The following is a 24,631-nucleotide window of genomic DNA, read 5'->3' on the forward strand; positions in this document are numbered from 1 at the left end:
TTATCTATGCGATAACGGGTATGCAAATGTGGAAGGGTTTTTAACACCATTCAGGAAAACACGTTATCATATGGATGATTGGGCGCATGGTTCCATTGGTCCTCAAAATTACAAGGAGCACTTCAACTCCAAGCATTGTCGTGCACGTAATGTTATTGAAAGGACATTTGGTCTGCTGAAAAGACGTTGGGCTATACTTCGGAGTCCATCATTCTACCCCCTAAAAGTTCATAATCGTATTATTATGGCTTGTATTCTTCTGCATAATTTCATCCATTCTGAAATGCCAAATGATCCGCTAGAGGAAGTTGTCAATGCTACAACCAGCACCACCAATGAAGATGTTGACTGTGACTTCATTGACAACATCGGGTCTTCTCCGGCTTGGGATATGTGGAGAGAAAACTTGGCTTTATCGATGTATCACAATAGATGAAATATATTAGATACATATATTGTTTAAAACATATTATATATTTTGGAGAGGGCTGTCTTGGGTGTTAATCTTTGAGACAAATGAACAATTATATATGTTCTTGAGTCTCCCAGTTGAGGAAAGGCTAGCTTTGGTTAAGAAGCTATTGAAATCAAGCTACTGAAATCAATTAGGATGTGCTATTGAAATCAGGTTAATAAGCTACTGAAATCAGATAAACTAGATTTGGATGTTTTATATGCTTTTGGTACATTGTATTTAGTTTCTATCTTTTGATTGCTTCTGACAATCATGGTAACAATCTGTTTTGTCGATGCTAACAACTAGCACAATTTCTTGATTTCTAATAAGCATCGAACTTCATATCCTTCGCTTTTATGCTTTACTTGTATATGTTTCTTTTTACACGGGTAAAGAACACCTCAAAAAGTGAGGAAATCTAAAAAAAGGTTCACAAAATGATTTTGTGAAAATTATGCATGTTTTTATATCAGGTTGTAAAGAAATATTTTGTTTTTTTATATTCATATATTGATTGTTATCCTTCATTTTTTATTTTTTATGTTTCAACTCATGCAAAAGAGCACTTTAAAAATTAAGAAAATCTGAAAACAAACAGATGGTTTTGTGAAAATTATGCATGTTTTATTATAAAAATGTGCCTCTAAATTTATATATAAATTCATTTTTATTTATTTAATATAATAATAAAAATAAATCGTGACTTTATTTGTGTAGGAAAAATTACCTCCCACAAAAATAATTTCATATAGATCAAAAAATTTTACTCATTCTCCAAAAAAATTTATCATTCACAAGAAATGACATTTTTATATAATTAAGCATGTAATTGCGTGAAATTAATTAGGGCAATTAAGAGAATAAACATAATAATCCTACAAAACTAAAAACATACAAAACAACATATTATTCATATCTATGTATTACTTATACACATCTTATTATGTTTTTATCATAATTTCACTCATCTCTCATACATCTCATCCATGATACCAAACGGTATCTTATATGACAATCATCCTCCACTAATACCATGGGTTAAGAGGTATTTGTCATCAAACCAACATCTAATGTTATATCGAGCCATGAGATATCATTGGGTTAATAAAAAAATGAGAAAAACATGGGATGAGTAAAAATTTGTGTCTCATCTCACTTTCATCTCATGTACCAAAAGGTGCCCTAATATATAAATTTAATCACTCTTATTAAAATCATACCAAACATTTAATATAGTATTCTATCATTTTACTTATCCTTAATTTATCCTCATATTGCATATCCTTTACTTATCATATTCTATGTACCAAACTATGTCTAATAGTATAGATAATACAATATAATAATTTTTCATTTAAAATAATAATAATAATTTTTTGCAAGCCTGGCCCAAAATGAACCGTGAGAATGATTGGGCCAAGACCAAGGCCTTTTTACGGAGTCAAAATTTGACCCTCCCAGAGTAATTTTGACCCAGTTCATACCAAGACCAAACTACGGTCATCGTCTGGAAGCTGCTGAGCTGAGGAGCTAATAATTTTATTCAATACAAATATTTTTTCTCTGTTTTATAATATTGTTATAGTTGTGCCATTGGTTTCCGAAATTTCTTGCGATTTTGATCACGACAGCGGAGGTAAGAAAGGGTAAGATTACGTTGCAGCTTGTGGATTAAGGTTTTGGGTCGGAAAATTTCTTGCTTGCTAGATTGTTATTGATTTAGGAAAATTATCTTTTTTGCGAACTTCTTCTTCTTCATCATCATCAATATTTTGATTTTTGAATGCTCCTTGGCTTAAATTGCCGTAATAGTCTAATAGATATGCCAGAATCAGCATCGGGAACGGATTTATTTTACGCAAGTGGAGTGTGGATTTAGAAAGAATTTTCTTGATATGATTTTAAATCACCTTCATGTCTGAAAGAGGCCTGCTTAATTGCCGGGCGAAGGGATGAATTTATTTCAATTTAGAGAAGCGCTGAGTAGGTGTGAAGGCGAGCTCACTAGATGTCAAACCAGCTTGATTTGAGCTGAATGAAATTTCAGACTTTTCGAGCATGATCTTGTGCTCGTGGGCTCGAGCTCGATCAAAGTTGAATATTGAATATTTTTATGTTTTAAGTATGTAATAGAAGTTCATATTTTGGGTATTGTATTTAACAATATATGAACATATTATCGAGCTTGAGAGCCAAGTTGATGGTCTAAGGCTGTGAACATTTTCATTAAAGAAGTTTGTGAGTCCAAACTAAGCTCATGAGGGAGCTACCGAGCTAAGCTTATTAACCCATGCTCAAGCTTTTATTATTTGAGCTCGAATGGCTCTATTTTAATTTTCTTTAGTTGAATTTGAGCTTGTAAATTTCATAAGCTCAACTCAAACTTTATTCATTTACACCTATAGAGCCAAGTACTGCACTGCTTTAGCCACAACTCAATGTATTATTGTTTCTAAACTTACATTTTCATAGAAAGGAATGATTTGGCTATCCATCCTCTTGAATTGCTATAACCTAACACCAATCTTTTGGTTCTGCTTGGCAGCTTGAGCCTCGTGCTTTTGAAGCTATATTAATTAACCTTTGAAAGATTGGAAAGTGGCAACATGATTAAACTCTTTGATTCTCATTGTCACCTTCAAGATTCTAGAATTTTGAACTTGTCCTCTAAATTAATTAAAGAGGCCCTTGATACTGGTGTTGCTCATTTTGCTGTAAATGGAGTCTCTGAGAAAGATTGGCATTTGGTTAAGGAGATGAATGACAGCTATCCTTGTGTCATCCCAAACTTTGGCCTCCATCCCTGGTTTATTCGTGAGAGAACTCCTGCGTGGCTTGCTACGCTGAAGGAGTATCTTGCTTCTACTCCCGCAGCTGCAGTTGGAGAGATCGGCTTAGACAAAGGTTCTGTAGGGAAGCAGATTGATTTTACTGATCAAGCTGAAGTTTTCCGCCAGCAGCTTCAACTCGCAAAAGAGTTAAAAAGACCAGCATCAGTCCATTGTGTGCGTGCTTTTGGCGATCTTCTTGATATATTGAAATCTACTGGGCCATTCCCTGCCGGCCTGGTGCTGCATTCTTATCTAGGTTCGGCAGAGATGGTCCCTGAACTCTCTGAACTGGGTGCTTACTTTTCCTTTTCTGGGTTTCTCATGTCGATGAAAGAAAGTAAGGCGAGGAAAATGGTGAAGTCTGTCCCTCGTGAGAGGATTTTGTTGGAGACAGATGCACCAGATGCTCGTCCAACATTAAGTAATCAAGATTCGCTGTTCTTGGTCGAAAGAGACATTTCTGAGAGGAAACAGCTTACTGACAAGAATGGTGATGATGGTTCTGATGAAAAAGGAAATACAACGTCACAACCGGAAAGAACCCTTAATCATCCCGCTAACATTCATCACGTACTCGCCTATGTTGCACACTTACTGGAGGTTGAGGAAAAAGAGCTTGCCGCAATAAGTTATCAAAACGCGGTACGCCTTTTCTCATATGAGGGCTCAAAGTTGATGCGTGATGGTGATGGTGATGGTGATGGTGATGGTAATGGAACCTAATCAACCTTGCCAGATATGATTTTTGCATTTCCGTTCATCTTGGGCTTAATAATCTTCTTATACTGTATTCAACTTTCCCTGATTTCGTTACATGCTCTTTAACAGGTTCAAGTGGCAAAAATGAGACGGAGAAGTGAGGTGCGAACATTGTCAAAGATCATAGGCTTAGTCGAAATTATGAAATAAATTGTAATAATGTTTGGTCGAATGTGAAATTTCAGGCTACACGCATCTCAGGGTGGTTATTTATTAATATATGTAAGATTCATTGAAAATGAATGAACATCGTGTATAATGAATATCAATAAATGTTCAGTCTTAGATAAACTCTCGAAATAATGTTCAGACGCAGCGTCTCATTTGCACTCTGATACACATATCGGCTAGTTGATGTAACAGCCTCGTCCTCGTCCCAAAATACAACACCAGCACTGGCCGAAAAAACCACATGATTTGTTTAATGCGCAGAGACTAATATTTATTTTCTTGCCCTTCACTTCGTCACCCTTCACATTTGTATTCACCAGCTTCTCCGCATCTGCCGCAGCGTGGTTGTTTCTGTTAAAGTAAAATAGATGCTATAGATGAACTCCCACTTCATTGTCGAAGAAGAGAGGAAAATGATTGTATTACAATAATTGTCAATGAACAGTACAAGAGCGTCTTTATATAGTAAAGGAAAATAAAGGAAAGAAACGTGTATTCCTTGATATAGAACTAAAAACGTCTTATCTATTCCAACACTCCCCCTCAAGGTTGGTGGAGATTCAAAACACCAAGCTTGGACAGTAAGTATGCATGTTGATCACGGCCCAATCCTTTGGTAAAAACATCAGCAAGTTGTTCGGTAGAAGAAATGTGTGCGGTTCGAATTACACCGTGTTTGATCTTCTCACGAATCAGATGACAATCAATCTCAATGTGTTTAGTACACTCGTGATATAAAGGATTCGCAGCTATGTGTAAAGCTGCCTCATTATCACAAAATAAAAGCGGAACAGAAGTAAGCTGGACACCCATATCTCGGAGTGGCCCAGTGATCCAAGTCACTTCACAAGTAGTGCTAGCCATAGCACGATATTCAGCTTCAGCGGAAGAACGAGAAACAGTGTTTTGCTTCTTAGATTTCCAGGAAACCAAGGAATCACCCAGTTTAATACAATAACCCGTGACAGAACGACGTGTCATCGGATAAGCAGCCCAATTAGAGTCGCAATAAGCAGTAAGAGACATATTATTAGAGGCAGAAAGTAAAATGCCCATCCCGGGAGAAGATTTCAAGTACCGTAGCACACGAGTAGCAGCGTCGAGATGAGATTGCTTCGGGTTATGCATAAACTGGCTGAGAAATTGAACAACATAACAGATGTCAGGCCTTGTAATGGTAAGATAAATGAGACGTCCAACCAATCTCCGAAAAGCATTAGGATCAGGCAACAAAACATCTTCTGGCACATCAGAAGAGGTCTGGTGTATAATATCATCAAGTTTTTACTCGTGAGCTTAAGATGCTGCATTATAGGAGTATCACATGGCTTAGAACCAATCAAACCAGAATCTGTCAACAAATCCAGTACATATTTGCGCTGAGTGAGATAAAGACCTGCACTAGAACGTGCCACTTCGATGCCAAGAAAATAATGCAAGGACCCAAGGTCTTTGATCTTAATGTGAGAATGTAGAAATGTCTTCAAATCAGCAATGTGTTGTTCACTGCTCCCTGTGACAATAATGTCATCGACATACACCAAAAGCATAGTAATAGGGCCTGAAACATGTTTAATAAAGAGAGAATGATCATGAGCAGATTGAGCAAAACCAGCTTGTTGCATGAAGGTGGCAAACTTAATATTCCATTGGCGAGATGCCTGTTTTAAGCCATATAAAGATTTCAGCAATCTGCAAACTCGAGACTCCCCCTGAGACAAATAACCCTGTGGTGCTGTCATATAAACTTCTTCATCAAGATCACCTTGAAGAAAAGCATTAGTGACATCCATTTGGTAAAGAGGCCATCGATATGCTGCTGCAACACTTAAGAAACAACGAAGTGTAACAATCTTAGCGGTAGGAGAGAAAGTATCATGGTAATCAATTCCCTCTTGTTGTGTGTAACCCTTGGCTACAAGACGTGCTTTAAAGTGATCGACAGTACCATCTGGATTTTTTTTAATTTTAAACACCCATCGGCAACCAATAGGCTTTTTACCAACTGGCAAATTAACTAAATCCCATGTATGGTTGGAGTCCAAAGTTGCCAATTCTAAATCCATAGTTGCCTTCCATCTAGGATCTAAGAGAGCCTCGTGATAAGTATTGGGCTCTCTATCAGAAGAAATGGAAGCTACAAAATATTGATACGATGAAGAAAAGGTAGAATATGAAAGGTATTGATCTAGAGGATAAAGACATGTAGCTAAATTGCTATGAGATAATGTGGGACATGAATAATCATGGGCCCAAACAGGTGCTTTAATGACTTGTTGTGAACGTTTCAATGGTTGAGAAATTGGTGACACGTGTGGGGAAACTGGAGACAAAGGATCGGGTATATCTGTAGAGACGCGAGGAGCTATAACCTCTGGAACAGAAGATGGACCAAGATCAATGACAGAATAAGGATGATGAGAAAATAGAGGTTGAGCAGGCTTAGAAGTAGCAAACGGAAATATATCTTCATGGAAAACAATATCTCGTGAAACAAAAAATCTTTTGGTGTCAAGATCCATTTCTTTGTACCCTTTTTGAGTATTAGAATAGCCTAGAAAAACACATGCTTTTGCACGAGCAGAGAATTTATCTTTAGGATTCAAAACGGTTGTGTAACAGAGGCAACCAAAAATCCGCAGATGAGCAAAAGAAGGAACTCTATTAAACAATATTTCATACGGAGTCTTATTGTTCAATAGAGGACTAGGTGTTCGATTAATAAGGTAACAAGAAGTCAAGACACATTCACCCCAATATTGGATAGAAAGACATGACTGAAAACGCAACGCTCTAGCTATCTCAAGGATGTGTCTATGCTTACGTTCAATAACTCCATTTTGTTGTGGAGTATATGGACAAGAACTCTGATGCACAATCCCCAAAGAATTGAAGAGCAATGCGCAAACATGATTAAAAAAATAACGAGCATTATCAGTTCTAATGACCTTTACGAAAGAAGAAAACTGAGTACGCACAAGATTGAAAAAGTTCTTAAGGATCTGTAAAACATCATCCTTGAAATGCATGAGATAGACCCATGTTGCTTTGGAGAAATCATCTACAATAGTCAAGAAATGTTTTTCTCCAGTATGTGTGGCTGTATGAAACGGACCCCATATGTCAAGATGAATCAACTCAAATAAAGCGAAGGATTTATTTGCTCTTGCTAAAGGAAATTGAAGTCTAGTTTGTTTTGATAATGGACAAATTACAATGTTGAAGATGTACATTGTTATGTATAAAAGGAAGTAATTGCATTCTTGAAAAAGACATATGACCTAGCCTTTTATGCCAAAGAGAAACATCAGCTGAACTACTATTTTTTTTATGAACAGAAGTATTACAGTAAGATTTAGATAATGAAGGTGAAGACATGAAGCTGGAACTGTGGCTGGAAAGGAACCTTGTATCTAGATGATATAGACCATTGAATTCTTTACCAATCCCCATTAGTTTCCCAGTCTTGAGGTCCTGAAATACACAAAAATGGGGATAAAGGGTGACAAAACAGTTGTGATCCTTGGTAAATTTGGACACGGAGAGGAGGTTAAAACGGAAATCTGGCATATGTAACACATTATCAAGTTTGATAGAATTTGAAAGAAAAACAGACCCTATTCTACTAACAGGAACCTTGCTTCCATTTGGCAATCTTACTGATCTAAAGGAAGTTTCTACAGATCTAGAATTTAGCAACATAGTAGCATCTCCAACCATATGCTCATTTGCCCCACTATCAATTATCCATTGAGTTGATGATGGAGTAATACCTGCCATATTGACCACTGGCTCAGCTGGGGATTGTACATTGTAAGATTTAAGCATCTTCATAATCTCTGCATACTGCCCCGGAGTGAAAAGTGAGGAGGCTACATCACTATTGTCTTCTTCCTGTTTTTTTAATGGTAAAGTCTTGATATGAGAATCATCATTCATGCATGTATTTGCAGATGTCTTCGGGCCTCGAAAATAATCTCTGCCTCCTCTTGTTGGTTGCCCTTTACCATTACTGTTTGCTTTATACAGTTTGTGACCAGGAGGATATCCCACTAGCTTGTAACAAAACTCTTTGGTATGACCAGTCCAGTTATAGTAGTCACACTTCAGAATTTCCTTCCTATCATTATTTTGTTTCTTTTGAACAGAGAAGAAAGCAGCCGAAGGCAATTCTACAGTTGTAAGTGATCTATGGGATTCCTCCTGTGATATAATTGAAAAAGCTTGGCCTACCGTAGGCAATGGAGTCATCATCAAAATTTGACTTCGAACTGGAGAATAACTATCATTCAACCCCATGAGGAATTGCAAAAGCTTCTGTTGCTGATCATGCTCAACATATTTCTTAGATGTAGCACACTCGCAACAAGGAAGAACAACAAATGATTAATATTCATCCCAAAGTTACTTCAATCTGCAATAGTAAGAAGACACAATGCTATTATTCTGTGTTAGCCGTCCAATCTCGCGATGGATCGAGAAAATTCTGGAACCACTAATTTTGTCAAATTGTTCCTTAAGATCGCTCCAAACAGCTGCAGCATCTGATGCGTAAATAATACCACCAAAAATCTCCTTAGAAACGGAATTCATGATCCACGATAACACCAATGCATTGCACCTTTCCCACTGATATGATAAAACTTCTTCGCGAGCTGGTTTCGTACACGATCCATCAATAAATCCAGTTTTGTTCTTAGCACATAAAGCAATTAGCATTGCTCTGCTCCAAATTGCATAATTTTCGGTGCCTACCAGCTGCTCATTAACGAGATTCATACCTGGTGTATCGGATGGATGAATGTATAATGGATCATTGAAACCAATAGTAGTTGTCATTACGAAATTCACCAATCGAGCTGATCTCAATCAAACTCGGTGTTGATAGATCTCGATCTAGATCTAGTTGCTAAATATCGCAATGATTTGTAGAAGAAAGAAGAAGGAAAAAAATCAGAGAAGGATCATAAATCCTTGCTCTGATACCATGTTAAAGTAAAATAGATGCTATAGATGAACTCCCACTTCATTGTCGAAGAAGAGAGAAAAATGATTGTATTACAATAATTGTCAATGAACAGTACAAGAGCGTCTTTATATAGTAAAGGAAAATAAAGGAAAGAAACGTGTATTCCTTGATATAGAACTAAAAACGTGTTATCTATTTCAACAGTTTCCACTGAAGTGGGAAAAGAAAAAGGAAAAAGCACATTTTATACAAGACAATACAGAAAATTAACGTCGAGCTAGTAAGCAAGAGAAATGGAAGAGACACACATTATAATAAGTGAAAAAAAAGGAAATAAAAAATGATGTTATTTGTACGTGAATGCTATAATACATACAAGGGGCTAGAGATATAATATAAAATTAAAACTCTATTTGTTGAAAACTCAAAGTTTATTTATCCCACGAAATTGTAAAGCAACCCCCTTTTAATCCAACTCTAGTTCTCCATTTGAACTCTCTTGAAATAGTGATAGAAAATTTTGGTCTTCATTCTTTAAAAAAAGAAAAAAGTATTATGACGTCGTCTTACATATTAATTTTATGAAAGAAATTTGTGAGCTAATCTAACTCATGAAAAATATTATTTTTTATATAAAAAATATCACTTTTCACTACAAATATGGATCGAATTGATCCATCTCATGAATCTAGATCCGTGAAGTCGTCTCCTACTCCTGTATTATTTTTTAGATCAATTTTGATGGAAGACACAAAAAATGGTAAATTATCGATCAACATTGTGTATGATAGAGTAGTGCGTGTATATATGGGCATGGAAAATTACATTCATTGGGGATGAAGAGGGTTGCAAAGATAAGAGAAAAGAGAATGAAATGGGCAAAATCGTAGGATGCCATAGATTAAAAATCAAGAAGCTTTTGGTGTTTTTTGCATGATGAGTTTGTGCTTGGATTTATAGCTCCACAAAGACACAAGATTTTAGGAATCTCTCCGATTATGGTAATCTCTAATTTGAGATTTTCTGAACTCTTTATTGTAAATTTGTAATTGAATACTTGCCAATTACTGGTTTTGGGTGCGTTCATATTTGGCAAGTAATATCATTGCCACGACTATTACTCCTTGTTTTTTTGGTACAAATAGGCGATGCCTCTCGAAAATTAGAGACGAAAAGGAAGTTGGTTAAGGGAAAAAAATGCATGATTAAAATGGCATAATACACCAATCTTTATCGTAATTTATATTTAGACCGTAGTCTAATAAATAATAGATTGACTAAAAAAAGTTTTAAAAAACATGAAAATTTTCGATTTGTTAGAATCCAATTATTTTATTCTTGCTCGAAAGTTTTAGACATTAAATACTGGTATTTCATTATTGTTTTTTTATGCTGTGAACATATTTCTTTCACATATAGTCTAACTCTAACTTCCTCTCACATAAATATAACTTCGATTGTGTAAGATATTATCTATTTCTACTCAACTATCATGTGCAAATCTTCTGCCTCTCATAATCATTCCAATACATATTTTGATAATCTGACTCATGTTATTTTTGGATAAATATTATATTAGCCCTGATAATCAAATTAAAAAAATTAAATAGCCCACATTTAGCCCATTAAAAAAATTAAGTAGACCATAAGCCTCAAAATTAATCTTTTTCGTCATTGTCTTCTTGATTAGAATTAATTCGATTTAATTTTCATCTCTATCAATCTCCGTCTTATAATAGTATTTTCACTCATTCTTCTTGTTTTTTTTAATTTTTTTCTACTTTGTGATATTGCTTATTTTAAAAATAACTGCATTGTAATGAAGATTTTTTTAGAATTGCAATTTTTGATTTCATAAGAAGTTTAATTGTGTGTTCCATTCAAGTTTTTATTTATATTAGATTATGCATCGCGCTGATCTCATGTTGCTGATATGATGTCATATTAAAAACAAATTTGGATGTGATATCAGACAAATATTTTTAAATCTTAGGCACGATTCCAAAAAAAATTATTGAAGATCTTATTAATTAATGAAAAGATTTTTAAGGCTACAATGACTAAATATTACTCGTCGTTTTAATTCTTATACATTATTCTTTGTTTCTCGTTAAAATTTCTAGCCCGGATGGATTTCGGATTCTAACTCCGCCATTGTTGTACAGTTCACTTCAGTATAAAATATATAAATTTTTTAGAAACGTCTCGTATGAAATCATGTTGTGATCATTGTTGTACACACGTAACGCATGTGCATCATTTATTAATATCGTGAAACGTATGTATCGTAATTTTATAGTGACTGAATCAACTTTTCGAGTAATAGATTAATCTATACCCAAAAATTGGTGAAACTAACTAGAAAAACGAGCATACAATAAAACCATGTGAAATCAAAGATGAGAGATATGGAAAAAAAAATTGACGATAAAACTTGCATTATATTCAAGACGAATTGATGTCTGTAATAACAAGATTTATCAACCAAAAAGAAAAACTAAGGTTATGTTTTAGATTGTTTTTATGAAAAAAAAAAAACTCAAAAACACTTCCTAAACGTGACGTCAACACTACACTACTAACTCAACGAACGGCCGCTATATGGGACTGATGTAACATAGGCAAATGAAATCTATATATAAAGTATTTAGCTAATATATAATGCGGTACATTATATTAAGTATAATCAGATTTTTTAATTAAAAAAAATAGTCCTAAATCAAAATAAATCATAGAGAAAAAAAAACGAACTTGAGATTCGGGCTGGTTAAAAAAGTAGGACTGATTTATATAATATTTTTTAAAAAAAGGGATCTTGACTATTTTTTTTAAAAAAAGAGAGTTGACTTAATTAATTTAAATTAAATAAACCTATTAAATTAATTAATTTTCCTCTTCTGTGTATTTTTGGTCGACATGATTGTTCCCAAAACACGAAAATGGGTCGATCAAAAAATATTTTTGAGTCGACCAAGAAAAAACTTGTGTCGACCAAAAAGAAACCCAATGATTTCTCTTGATCGACCAAGTAGACCATATAGATTTCCTGGTAAACCAAGATGCATGGTCGACCAAGAGAGATCTTGATCTACCATGGTCTATCAAGAAATCTCTATTGTCTATCATGGTCTACCATGAAAGAGTTCTTGGTCTACCAAGAAATCTCTATGGTCTACCATGGAGATTTTCTATGATCTACCATGGTCTGCCATGAAATCTCCATGGATAGACCATGGAAGACCATGAAGAGCACTTGTTATGTTTTGCTGATTAAATTATTTATTCTCATAATAAATGAGTTAAAATATGTATCATCATATAACATAATAAACATAATCGTGAAATCAATGTATTCTTATATCAAAACATATTTCATTATATAACATAATCGTTAAATTAGTGGATTAGTATGTTAAAATATGTATCATAATATAACATAATCGTGAAATTAGTTGATTCATATTTTAAAATATGTATAATCATATAACATAATCGTGAAATCAGTTGATTCATATAACATCAACAGTAGTCGGGGAACAATTTATGGGCAACATGTTAGTCACCCACTAAAACATCATGAACAACATCAAACCATCATTTAGTATCATATAACATAATCGTTAAATCAGTTGATGCATATCTTAAAATATGCATAATCATATAATATAGTCGTGAAATCAATGGATTTTCATGTTAAAACATGTATAATCATATAACATAATCCTTAAATTAGTGAATTCGTATATTAAAACATGTATAATCATATAACATAATCATTAAATTAGTGGATTTCTATGTTGTAATATGTATAATCGTATAACATAATCGTTAAAACATGTATCATTATATAACATACTTGTGAAATTAATGTATTTATATGTTAAAACATGTACGATTATCGCAGCATTGGTCAATATTGTGTAATTACGGTCAAAATTATGTAATTATGGGTCAAACTTATGAAATTAGCGGATTCATATGTTAAAACTTGTACGATTATAACATACTTATTAAATTAGTGGATTAATATGTTAACATGTACGATTATCGGTTGACATTTGTCAAAATTATGTAATTACGGGTCAAATAAATGCATTATAAAAATCACAAGAAGCCAATAGATCAACGTCATTGGGTCGACCCAAGTAGGGATTACATACCATATCGTACCGTATCGCATCGAAAAATACAAATCGTATACCGTACTGAAAATTACGGTATAAAAATCTTTTATACTGATACCAGACCGAACATTTCGATATATCAAAAATTTTAGTACGTATAACTAGCATACCGATTATACCGAAATTTTACGGTATATCGAGATTTCGGTACGATATCGGTATATACCGAAAAATACCGAAAAAATATCATATTTTTAATAATTTATAAATTTATTGTTTAAAAAGATTATATATTTTTAAATTTTTATATAATATTTCGGTATATTGGTATACCGATATATACCAAAATTTTCAAATTTCATACTGTTATCGTACCGAAAAAATCGGTATTATTATCGTACCGAAAAATTCAATAAACTCGGTATTTTTTCGATACAATAACTTCGGTACACCAAAAATTTGATATTCTTCCATCCTAAACCCAAGTTTGGAATTGTGGTCGACCTAGCTTGAGTCGACCTAAGCCTGGGTGGTCGACCCAAGGTAAACCAAGATTGGGCTTGGGTCAACCGAGAGCTTGGGTCGACCCAAGCTATATGTTGTGTTTACCAACTTTATGGTCTACCAAGAATTCTGTTTTGGATCGACCAAATAGAATTCTTCTTAGTCCACCCATAATTTCGGTCGAGCCAAAAGAAGTTTTTTAAGAAATTTTTTTTGAGTCTATCCAATCCTAGTTAACCCAAATTTGAATCTACCAAAGTCCAAAAATTCTACTATGATCGATCAAAGAAAATAATAAAAAATTAATTAACTTAATGATACTTTTTATATTTAAAAATAAAGATAAAAACAAATAAATAAATATACCCGTGAATCTTTTTTTTAAAATAAGTTATAAACCACTTCCCTTCTAACTAAATTTCCCCCGAGCTTCCTTCGCTTACTAAAGTACCGCCCGACTGCCAGGCGGAGTTCGGTTACTTCAAATCAATCGGTATTTAAACAAAGCTCCTTCTGTTAACTCAAATTCCCAAAAATGCAAACCCTAATTTACAGGAAATCCGTTTTTACTGTGCTTCCCCACCCAGTACCATCAAGTTTTTTCATTTCGCAGAACCTAAAAAAAAAGAATTTTCAGATAATTCACCCCAAAAATTTCCCTAATACCTCACTGACCCTGCTGTTATGCTCCGTCACATCTAATTCGCTTAGTTGTGGTGGTTGGGATGATTTGGAGCTCAAGGGTGACACCACTCATTCTGGTGATTCAAGTCATCTCAACAATTTTTTGAATTCTCTGGGAATTGGTGATAAAAAATTATTGTTTGTATATCTCTTTGGGTTTGTTTGTGCTTTGGCCATCTCTAGAGTTAAGGTTTCCTCCATTGTTGTTTTCCCAGCTTGTGCTATTGTGTTTGCTGTTGGATTCTCAATTGGATTGATTAAAAAGGGTGATGGAAAGGAGTTGAAGTCAAATGGGAATAGACGGAAGCTCCCGGAATTGATTGAGAATTTGAGGAATTTGAAGGATGGACTAAATGGGTATAATGTGAAAGTATCGAGCTTAAGAAATGACATTAGGAGAAGTATCAAGGGCAATAAAATTACTGTGGATGATCTAGAAGGCTATATTGATGTTATAGAATCCAATGATGTGGCTTTCCAGAATGCATTGAATGTTGTAGACTGTTGTTTACATTTTGTTCTACATAGTAACCAAGAAAATGATGGAGATTGGAAAGGAAAGAAATTGGGTGGGAACGGGTTTAATTTCTCTCATGTTTTTGGAGGTTTATTCAAAGAAAAGTATGGTCACTTAAAACCCGGTAAAGTGAAAGATTCCGGCAAGGTGGAATTGATGGATGCAGATGTTGATAATCAGAAGCTTCCTAATATTCTTGTTGATTCTGTCAAAGATATGAATCTGGATTCTGTATTGAATGGAAATTTGGGAAACCAAAAAGCTGGTATTTATTCTGACCATTTTGATAGCAATTCTAGAAACAAAAATGGATCTGAGAATCATGTGAATGGGACTGTGGCAAAAAATAAAGTTTTTAACCATTGGAAGAAAAATTTTGCTGACAAAAATGGATCCGTTGAATCTGTTTCTGAACGGCCAGCCTATAGCTATCACAGTAACAAGTCTAGATTTGTCACCAACCAACAACATAATTTCAAAGATTATCAAGATGAAACTGACGCAATGGCCTCTAGTAGTGATATGCGTGCGTCAGTCGATTTTAGCTTCACCATGAAGCATACAAAAAGCACATCTTCATTTGGTCACCAACAGATACGTGAAGTCCCGGATAGAAATTATTGGTATTCTGAAAGCATGGAAGATGACCATATAGAGTCTCATAGATATTCTGTGAAACAAAAGTCATCTGGTCCCGAAAAGCCAACTTCCTTTGTTAATCAAGAGCCTGCACATGCAAACATCTTCGGTTCTTCTCCACCTCCAATGCTTGATATTGACTTAGAATTCAATAGGTGCCTCGAAGAAGCTAATGATATTTTGAAAGAAGCTAAGAGATGTTTAACGAATCAAGTTGCTGATGGTTTCTCGGAGAATGCACTTCATGAGTCTGCAGCATTACTCTCAAAAGCAATTGAGATGAGGCCTATGAGTTTATTGGCTGTGGGGCAGTTGGGAAATACGTATCTTCTTCATGGAGAACTAAAACTGAAGATGAGCCGAGAGCTGAGATCCCTACTCGCAAGAACAGACTCCTTCTCAGTAGAGGTCGGTGGTGTGCTCAATAGTTTTGGCGACCAGCTTGCTGATAAAGAAAAAATTAAGTTGGTTCTTGCTGATGTTTGTGAAGAATGCGAAGAGCTACTAGTTAAGGCTGGAAGAAAGTATAGAGTGGCCTTGTCAATTGATGGGAATGATATGACAGCCTTGTATAACTGGGGCCTAGCCCTTTCTTTGCGTGCACAGTTGATTGCAGATATTGGACCAGTAAGTATTTTGAATTGGAATGGAATGTCTCCAAACTGAAACTTTTTATTAAAACCTTGTGTTTTTCCTTAGTTTATTAAACCTAACACTTGCTTGAAGATCCCTCTATGAAATTGCTTATTCTTTGAAGTTTTCATTTCACCGAATGTGTGGACTATTTCTCCACCTTACAGAGTACTGCCCGTGATGCCGACAAAATCTTCATGGCTGCCATAGATAAATTTGATGCCATAATGAGCAAAGGCAACGATTATGCCCCTGATGGTATGTGCCAACTCCACCCCTATCATGCCTGGATGCTTTATTCAAGGCTCTGATCTATTTCATTGAATGAACCAATCAAGATTAATTGGACAAATCTTCACAGGAAAAATGAAATATTCATGGAAAGTTTTATTCTACTAAAGAAGTTTACTATTTCCAACACCCTAATAGTCCCCAATCCCATCAGAAACTCAGAACTCGCTGGTCTAGTTTTAGTTCACTCAAGCTTCTGTTACAACCAAATTGTCCAACCCATGTTACCTTTCCTGTTCGATGTTTTACCATACATAATATTATGCCCAAAACAGTAGGACAAAGAATCTTGTTTTGATTTTTAACTTTCTATATTTATCGGTAAAAACCTATTTCCTGCAGCGCTTCTCAAATGGGGATCAGTATTGCAGCACAGGTCTCGGCTGAGGCCACGGAATAGTAGAGAGAAGGTGAGATTACTGCAGCAGGCTCAACGCTTATTTGAAGATGCACTTCACTTGGATTCAGGAAATCCCCAACTAGAAGAGGCCTTGTCTACCTGCTTATCTGAGATAGACCATTGGTATGGTTAGTGTGGTTGAATAAGATCAGGGCAATCTTAAGCCATTTTTCATCAGATAACAGTCGAAACATAGTGGATGTGACGGATGTTTCTGTCATAATAATGCCGAGAAATTAATCTTGGCAGTTCTCGTGTAAAAATCCAATAAATGAAACATGTCGTGAATTTATGTAGTAATTACGAACTGACGTTCTTGGCATTTTTGGTAGACGTCGTAATTTGAAGATTTTGCCATGTATGTATATTTACGCTTACTGCCTTCAAAAGGCTCTCCTCAGACAGAGCATGAGACGGCCCTGGAACTCATCAGTCATCTGTGGATATAATTGACCGAGTAAAGCTGTGTTTTTCAAACATTTTCAAACAATACATAAATAACTTTTTATTATTTTCTTTTGTTCGATATTGAAAAATGAGCGACGGAGCCTGACTGCCCCCTGCTCGCGCTCGGTAAAACTAGCAGTTTTCCGAGGATATTTTAACGGTTCAACGAGGGAAGTGATCGTAAATAGTTTTTCATTTTTTTAAAAAAAAATATTAATCTTCAACTAAAAATACATAATTTGACCCATTGTTTTACGTTAATTTTAGCACAGAAAATTTTTTTATACACAATTTTTTGATTACACATTCACTCAATTCTCACATCTTTTCCATTGGCACCAACCAGCGGTATTTATTGTACGACCATCATATATCATAGTGACTTTAATTTCGACTACTCACCAATAATTTTGCGATTCAGTTTTGAAAACAACTATATAAATCTAACATAATATCCTCATATACCATCCGAAATCCCAACTAATTGCGCAGAAAAAGGCCGACAAAGTGGATCTAAAGTTTAAACTCTAGGGAACCCATCTGTCGTATGGGACACACAGGTTCATTAAATTTATTCCATTTCTTCCATATTTTCGTATCACTCACAAATACTGGCTAATTGATGCATCAATTTTGATATTTTTGGTGCCCATAATCGGATTTCTTCAGGTGGTCGCTCGTTAAAAAGATCAAGAGTTGGCTAGTAACGGAGACTTTTGTACTTCTCCATTGATTCGAAAGCTCTCCCAGCAATCGGTTGATATGGCTATCCTGCTGTATGAAAATCAATAATGGTTGTCACACACCTGATTCGGATTAGGGCCGCTACCCTACAAAAGTAATGGGGGATGTGGATCACATCTCCCAGCTGCCTTCTCCAATCGGGTAAGAACGCGAAAATATCATTACAACATTAATATATATTAATATGTTCAGCAAACAATTACTGCACAAAAGGTATGAAACTTTCCTGGATACATATCAAAATGGCAAAAAATTCAGACAGCACGCACAAAGAAAGGGAAATTCGCGAATGTAAAGTCACAATATTTTAGAACATGACGGCAAAGAGTATATTATAAATTCTTCGAAGAAAATTAGCTATCAGGACTTTTTTTGGCTGGTGCAGCAGGTTCTGCTGTATGTGGAACACCATTTGAGACAGGTTCTTTTGTAGGTAAACCTGGCTCTTTCGCGTCTTTAGCATTTTTTCCATCTTTTCCATCCTTGGCAGGAGCAGGCGGGGGAGGTGGAGGCGGCAGCATATGAGGCGGCGGATTGTGTTTAAGCTTCACTAATATTCCTCGCATTCTTGAAAGCTCGGTTGGTTTTCCAGGCTTGGGCCCTTGAACAACCGTGATCGATGGTTTCTTGTCTTGATCCTTCTTTTTACCCCTCGTCTCGATATTGGGAACCTCATTAGGTATGAGCTCAGCTATGGCTTTCCAATACTGTTTGTCAGCCTCTTTGTGGAATTTTTCCTGACCGGCTAGGTATAACTGTTTAACATAGAATACCCAGGAAATTATTCATTTATTATCTACTATTTTTTAGGCAAATAAACAAAAAGAAAAAAAACCAACAGTAAATCAAGGTGATAATACTGAAAACTGGACCTTTTCTTTCTCCCTATTGATATTCTTGTTGGTCTCCACATTAAGCTTCCTTTTCTCATAGAATGATTTTTTATACTCCTCAGCTTCTTCTAAAATTTGGTCTCTCATTTCCTTCTCCTTCTTTTCCTTCTCCCCAAGTCGAATAGCATTTTGCCTGTATAAAGAATCAGCAAGAATATTGTAATTTGGAATGGCACATGATCTTTCTTTTCAGCAAGACTGCTGAAAAGATGTATAATGCACTACAAGAACGGTGGATATGGAATCCAAAGTGACCACATGAATCCCATATTTATATTCCACCCCATTGAGGTATACATATAGTCCATCTCCGATTCATATCAACCCTTCTAAAAACAAATGGTTTTAATTACTTCGATCCATCTTACTTTACCATAAAAATCATTTCCACATAATCTTCTGACTAGGCATACAAGCACTTTGCAATTAATATAGCCAAACCATCAGTAGCTACTGTTTGAGATTTTCCTCTCCAGCCATTGTCCTGACCGACAAATGAATATACCCATTCCAAATATATCCATGTCAATTGTCATGTTTAGTCTTTTTAGTCAAGTTCAACTTGGGATATTCAAACCATAATCTATCTTAATTCTATGCTACTCGTAATCACTAAACCTATAAATAATTACCAATCTAGAGTTTTGAAGGAAACTGATAATGACCGTGGTGGAAACAATATAATCGTAGTCCTTGAAAATAGATTAGATCTTCAAGAAACAGAGTTGACTATCCAAGTCAAAGGCTATTCCAACAGGCCGATTTATAACTTATATAGAAAACAGTTTAAATATTCCTGAGGGATCCTAGTTTGCTAAACTTCATAGAATACCCCTCAATCAGCCTTTCAAAAACCCATCTTGCAATAGGATTTAAACTACATGTTTGACAGTTTCCATCGAAATCCCGAAAAGTTCTAGACGATCAGAGATCGTAGATGAATTACGATCGAATGAAGAAATCAATCGACAAAACCTCGACTTACACGAATAAGAAAAGAACACAATGGAAATTGAAATTTTCCTCCACTGTGAAATGACGTTAATAAAGACCACTCAACACCTTGAATGGTATAATAAAAGGACAATACATGCCTAAGCACTGGTTTCCTTGAGGTTGTAAGTTTTACACGAATAAATCAGAAAATTCATCAATTGACAAGAAAACATTTTGCAAAAGTAATCAAAAGCAAAATTAGCACTAAATACCAAATCTTGCCTACATATTAAACAATTACAAAAATAAGAGGATCTTGAAAATTTATTTCTATGGTTTCTGGCACATCGGACTCCAAAAAAGGGACTTTTGATCTGCATCAATACATAGTAATACTAATCTAAAGATATGTAATCAAAGGCTCAAAGCTAAAACAAAACTTCTCCTTCCAAAACTTAGGCAGGGACAACCTGAGCACAAATTAAGATTTCCACGCCCCAAAAAAAACACACCACACGCACAGCAAAAATATGGAATCATGATCAAGACTCAAATTTTATCCACAACCAACTTCTGATAAATGTATAAATACCAATTGAAAGAAAGAGAAAGAAAAACCTCACCTCATCACAGGCTTTACCGTATAAATCATCAGACTTATTGGAACAATAAATAAATTATCCTTTTCTGATTTAGCATCGATTATACCCTAATCAAGTTAAAAGAAAAAAAAAACCAGATCCAACCCAAGTAGACAGAAACAAAGTAAAAAATTATGACCTCCGCCACTCCCGAAGAGCTAGTCCTTCTTCTTGCATCTGATTAGGAGGTGGAAGCACAGGACCATCCGAGCTGAATATTCCCTCCGAGTCTTGCCCCAAGTCATAAGGCGATTTCCCGTTGCCATTAGAGATCGGAACTGGACCGGACTGCACAAACGGCTCGGGATTCGAAACGAACGGATCGGGGCTGTTGACGTGATCCACCGTGACCTCCTCGGCGTCGCCGTAACTGGGTGTGTAAGGGGCAGCTGAGTATGGTGGAGTGTCGGCTGAGAAGGCAGTGTAGGAATCGCCATACGCTGTGTAATCTTCTCCGCCGTCGTCGAAAGGACGCGCCGCCGCGTCTCCGTCCATGCTGAACGCGTCGAACGATGCCATTTCTCTCTCTAGAAATTTCTTTGTTTCTTGTGAGGAGAAGTGATGGGCAGATGCTTTCATATAATTATCCGTATTTATTTATATTTATACATACATATGTTAATGCTAACTGACGCTTCGCCTCTTTTCTATTTATGACGATAATTATTACCTTTTTTATGTTAATCACGAATTTTTTATAGTAAAAATAATAATTACTTATTGTTTAACCAATCGAATCGGGAACAATAATTGACGTGTCTATAACTCTATATTAACGTCCAAACCAAGTAACATATAAATTATTTCGAATATGGTTATGAGATCTTTATAAATATAATGACAAATAATATTTGATGGATTTGGATCATATTAGAAATATATCTTATATAATTTATGAAAGGATCTTACAAAATTTTTGTGTTGGTAAAGATAGTTGCAACCTACATAATTTAATTTCAATTTGTTGGTTATTGGATCTAACCTTTAAATTTAAGTTAATTGTACTATACTCATGGTCGTTGGTTCATTCGATAAGTACTTACAATTTCTTTATATTAAAAATTCTTATAATATGACTATATGACTAAAATAATTTAGAATCAATAAAGTTACAAGTTTTTGAATTCAATTGGAATGAGATGCATATCTCCTCTTCTTTTCTTTTCTTTTTTTTTTTTTTTTGGGTTTTATTAATGCATTTATAAATAAATTTTGACATGTATAATTGGGTTGGTTTAAAAAATAGGTCAATTGCGTACTAGGCTGGTCCATGAACAGAGTATCCAAGTTAACATAGGCTCTTAACACAAAATAGGCTGAGGCCCAAATGTTTGAGTCTTGGTTGGGCAATGTGAATGTCCTTAACATTAGCCTTGATATTAGTTGTAAATTTTGAATGTTTTGAGAAATGCTACATATACAATTAAATTTATACAATAATTTTTACATAATAAAAAAGTCAATACAAAATTTTAATTTATCAAATTTCACGATACATTGAATGTAAAATCTCACGATATCATATCAAAATCTCACGAGATAATAACAAAATATCACAACATAATTGTTGTAAATATCGTTGTACGATATATTGGTTGTACCTCTAACATTATTCATTTTGAACAGCCCAAAAGCCTCTAGAGACTGACACGTGTCTGATATGATTTGGATATCTATGGCAATAAATTAATAATGACATGTGTGCCAATATAGGTGTCATATGAGTCATATGACTCAAATGGGTAGTGTTATTTATGCTTCAAAAAAATGTTAATCACACTTCAAATTTTATTTTTATTGTATTAATTGACAAAATTATCCTTATTTATGACTTTCTAAATACATATAAAATCTTGTTTGACCTTTCAAACATATATTTTGCATTCATTATAAAAACTATGATTTTTAAATCATTCATATTTTATTCTAGATATAATCAAACAATAAAATTTTAACACACGTGTAAAAATATTTATATATTTTATGTTTTATCTTGAATTTTACAAAATATTATAAAATTTTGGTTAAATCAAATTAAATATTAACTATTATCTAAATTATATAATTTGATTCGGTTATATCATGATTATCTCCATTATTAATTTTAAGATTATATATTATCTTATTTCAATTCATTAAATATTTGAAAATTTGACCAGAAAATAGATTGAAGTTCCGGAAATATATTTTTTATTTTATTTTTTTCAAAAAAAAAAGAATTCAATTGCCTTTAGTTATTGAAATATTTACTTTATTTTATTACATAGAAATAAATTATTCTAATTATTATAATTTTAATTATATTATTTTATTGGTTTCCAAATCAATTGATTACACAATATTATATAATTTATACTGAAAATAACATTACAAATTCACGACATATTTATAAAAAATAAGAATAAATATTATATTCTACCTTTTGAATATACTATATTTTTATAAAAAAATTATACTATTACTTTTATAAGTAAATTATCGAGTCATATATATAAACAAATGTATAAAAAAATTTATAACTATATAAATATTTAATAATTCATTCAATTATTAATATTATTGCTATAGTGTAAAAAATTAAAAAATTCTATAAATTCAGTTAATACGATGATAAATTATATTTGTAACTCGTTTACTATATAATTTTTTTTCTACTTTGAAGATTAGTTTTAAGATTTTCTCTAAAATTAATTGATTTCTTATTTATTTTTTTATTAATTATATAAGGAAGTTAGTTTATATTAGGTATGTGCTTAAATTTTAGAATGATTTGAAAATTTACTAAACAATAAAAAAGGATAATATTGTCAATATATAATAAAAAAAATTAAAATGGAGTGTGATTAATATTTTTTGGAGTGTAAATAACACTCTCCGACTCAAATTTTTAATTCAATTATTGATATGATCGGTTGAGGGTGGGTAAAATTCTTTGATGTCACTTGACAAGTGATCGGTTTGGTAAATTGATTGTCATTGTAGCAGTTGACCCCTTAATATTCAAGATTAAGTTTAATTGAGGTTGGTCAATGAACTATTTTCTTCTCGCGCGTCGATGTTAATTGAAAAATAAATAGTATGTGCGGAATGATGGCAACTAACATATTAAAATTGTGATCAAATTGTTGTGTCGGAGTAGTGACTGTGAGTGGGTGAGACTTGAGAGTGATCGAATGAAAGTAAGGTGCACAAGTGTTTGTTTCTAGATGTTCGAAGATTTCACTACTCCTACGTCAACTCATTCTTCTTCTTCAGAAGGGTTCACTCTATAAGACTTCGACTATTACAACAAGTTTGTAACATCTCACTCTAAGACTAAGACTTACACACAATTGTCTATCTCTGAATTTATAGACTCAAGAACTCAACTCTTGACTGCTTCTTGTTACAATGAGGTTTGTAGTACCTCAACTGATAAATACAACTATCATGCTTGTATTACAACTCAACACTTAAGCATAATTTTATCCTACTGGTCTGATATGTTGATATGCTCGCTTGTGTTCTTTGGCTCTTGATTTCTTCTTTGAATTGAACTTTGAGTTCCTCATTCTTGAACGTCTTTGGTAAACTGAAGATGTTCAATTTTATCTCTGATAATTTGAATATATGCGCGAGTATTTTTCTAAGGAGTCGGATGTATTTTCAAGAACCACTTGATATGTATTTATATTTGGCGGTGTGCTCTAGCTTCTGCGCTGTCGGCTATGTACGGAATAGTCTATCCAAAAGATTTAGGTTGATTCAGTCTTGATCATTCAGTTTCTTGGATGATTTAGTCTAGCAATCGTTGAGCTTTGATTTGGCATTGAGACAGTTTGACTCCGAGAAACTGATTCAGTTTAGATCCCTAAACTGAATGCAGTTTACCTCATTTCTTCGGTCGAACTTAAGTCAAGTCAACTTAGTTAACATATTCAATTTAGCTCCGAGACTCGTCCATTTTTCTCCTTTGGATCTGCTCGTTGCGTGCGTGTAATTTAATTCTGAT

General features: G+C 34.2%; 3 protein-coding genes across 4 annotated transcripts; 2 read left to right on the top strand and 1 right to left on the bottom strand.

Annotated features, from left to right (window-relative positions):
* Positions 1-1,952: 1,952 nt before the first annotated feature.
* LOC140889224 (uncharacterized) lies at positions 1,953-4,488 on the top strand. Of its 2 annotated transcripts, none has more exons than XM_073296935.1 (3): positions 1,953-2,103; positions 3,003-3,997; positions 4,117-4,488. In XM_073296935.1, exons 2-3 carry the CDS (start codon positions 3,064-3,066, stop codon positions 4,146-4,148), a joined length of 966 nt encoding a protein of 321 aa, XP_073153036.1. In that variant the 5' UTR covers positions 1,953-2,103; positions 3,003-3,063; the 3' UTR covers positions 4,149-4,488. The 2 variants fall into 2 exon arrangements, with proteins under 2 accessions (XP_073153036.1, XP_073153037.1); XM_073296936.1 differs by having other exon boundaries at positions 1,953-2,093; positions 4,117-4,487.
* Positions 4,489-14,236: 9,748 nt separating this feature from the next.
* Positions 14,237-17,346, top strand: LOC140891525 (uncharacterized). The gene is made up of 3 exons (XM_073300050.1): positions 14,237-16,282; positions 16,456-16,546; positions 16,922-17,346. The coding sequence occupies exons 1-3, from the start codon at positions 14,351-14,353 to the stop codon at positions 17,110-17,112; spliced, it is 2,214 nt and encodes a 737-aa protein (XP_073156151.1). The 5' UTR covers positions 14,237-14,350; the 3' UTR covers positions 17,113-17,346.
* A 980-nt stretch (positions 17,347-18,326) lies between these two features.
* On the bottom strand, positions 18,327-21,221 carry LOC140886830 (clathrin light chain 1-like). The gene is made up of 3 exons (XM_073293704.1): positions 20,780-21,221; positions 19,043-19,196; positions 18,327-18,925 (listed from the first exon to the last, which is right to left on the bottom strand). Exons 1-3 carry the CDS (start codon positions 21,217-21,219, stop codon positions 18,524-18,526), a joined length of 996 nt encoding a protein of 331 aa, XP_073149805.1. The 5' UTR covers positions 21,220-21,221; the 3' UTR covers positions 18,327-18,523.
* Positions 21,222-24,631: the final 3,410 nt, after the last annotated feature.

Source organism: Henckelia pumila, chromosome 3, assembly GCF_033568475.1.
Source record: "Henckelia pumila isolate YLH828 chromosome 3, ASM3356847v2, whole genome shotgun sequence".
In the NCBI taxonomy this organism is placed as follows: Eukaryota; Viridiplantae; Streptophyta; class Magnoliopsida; order Lamiales; family Gesneriaceae; genus Henckelia; species Henckelia pumila.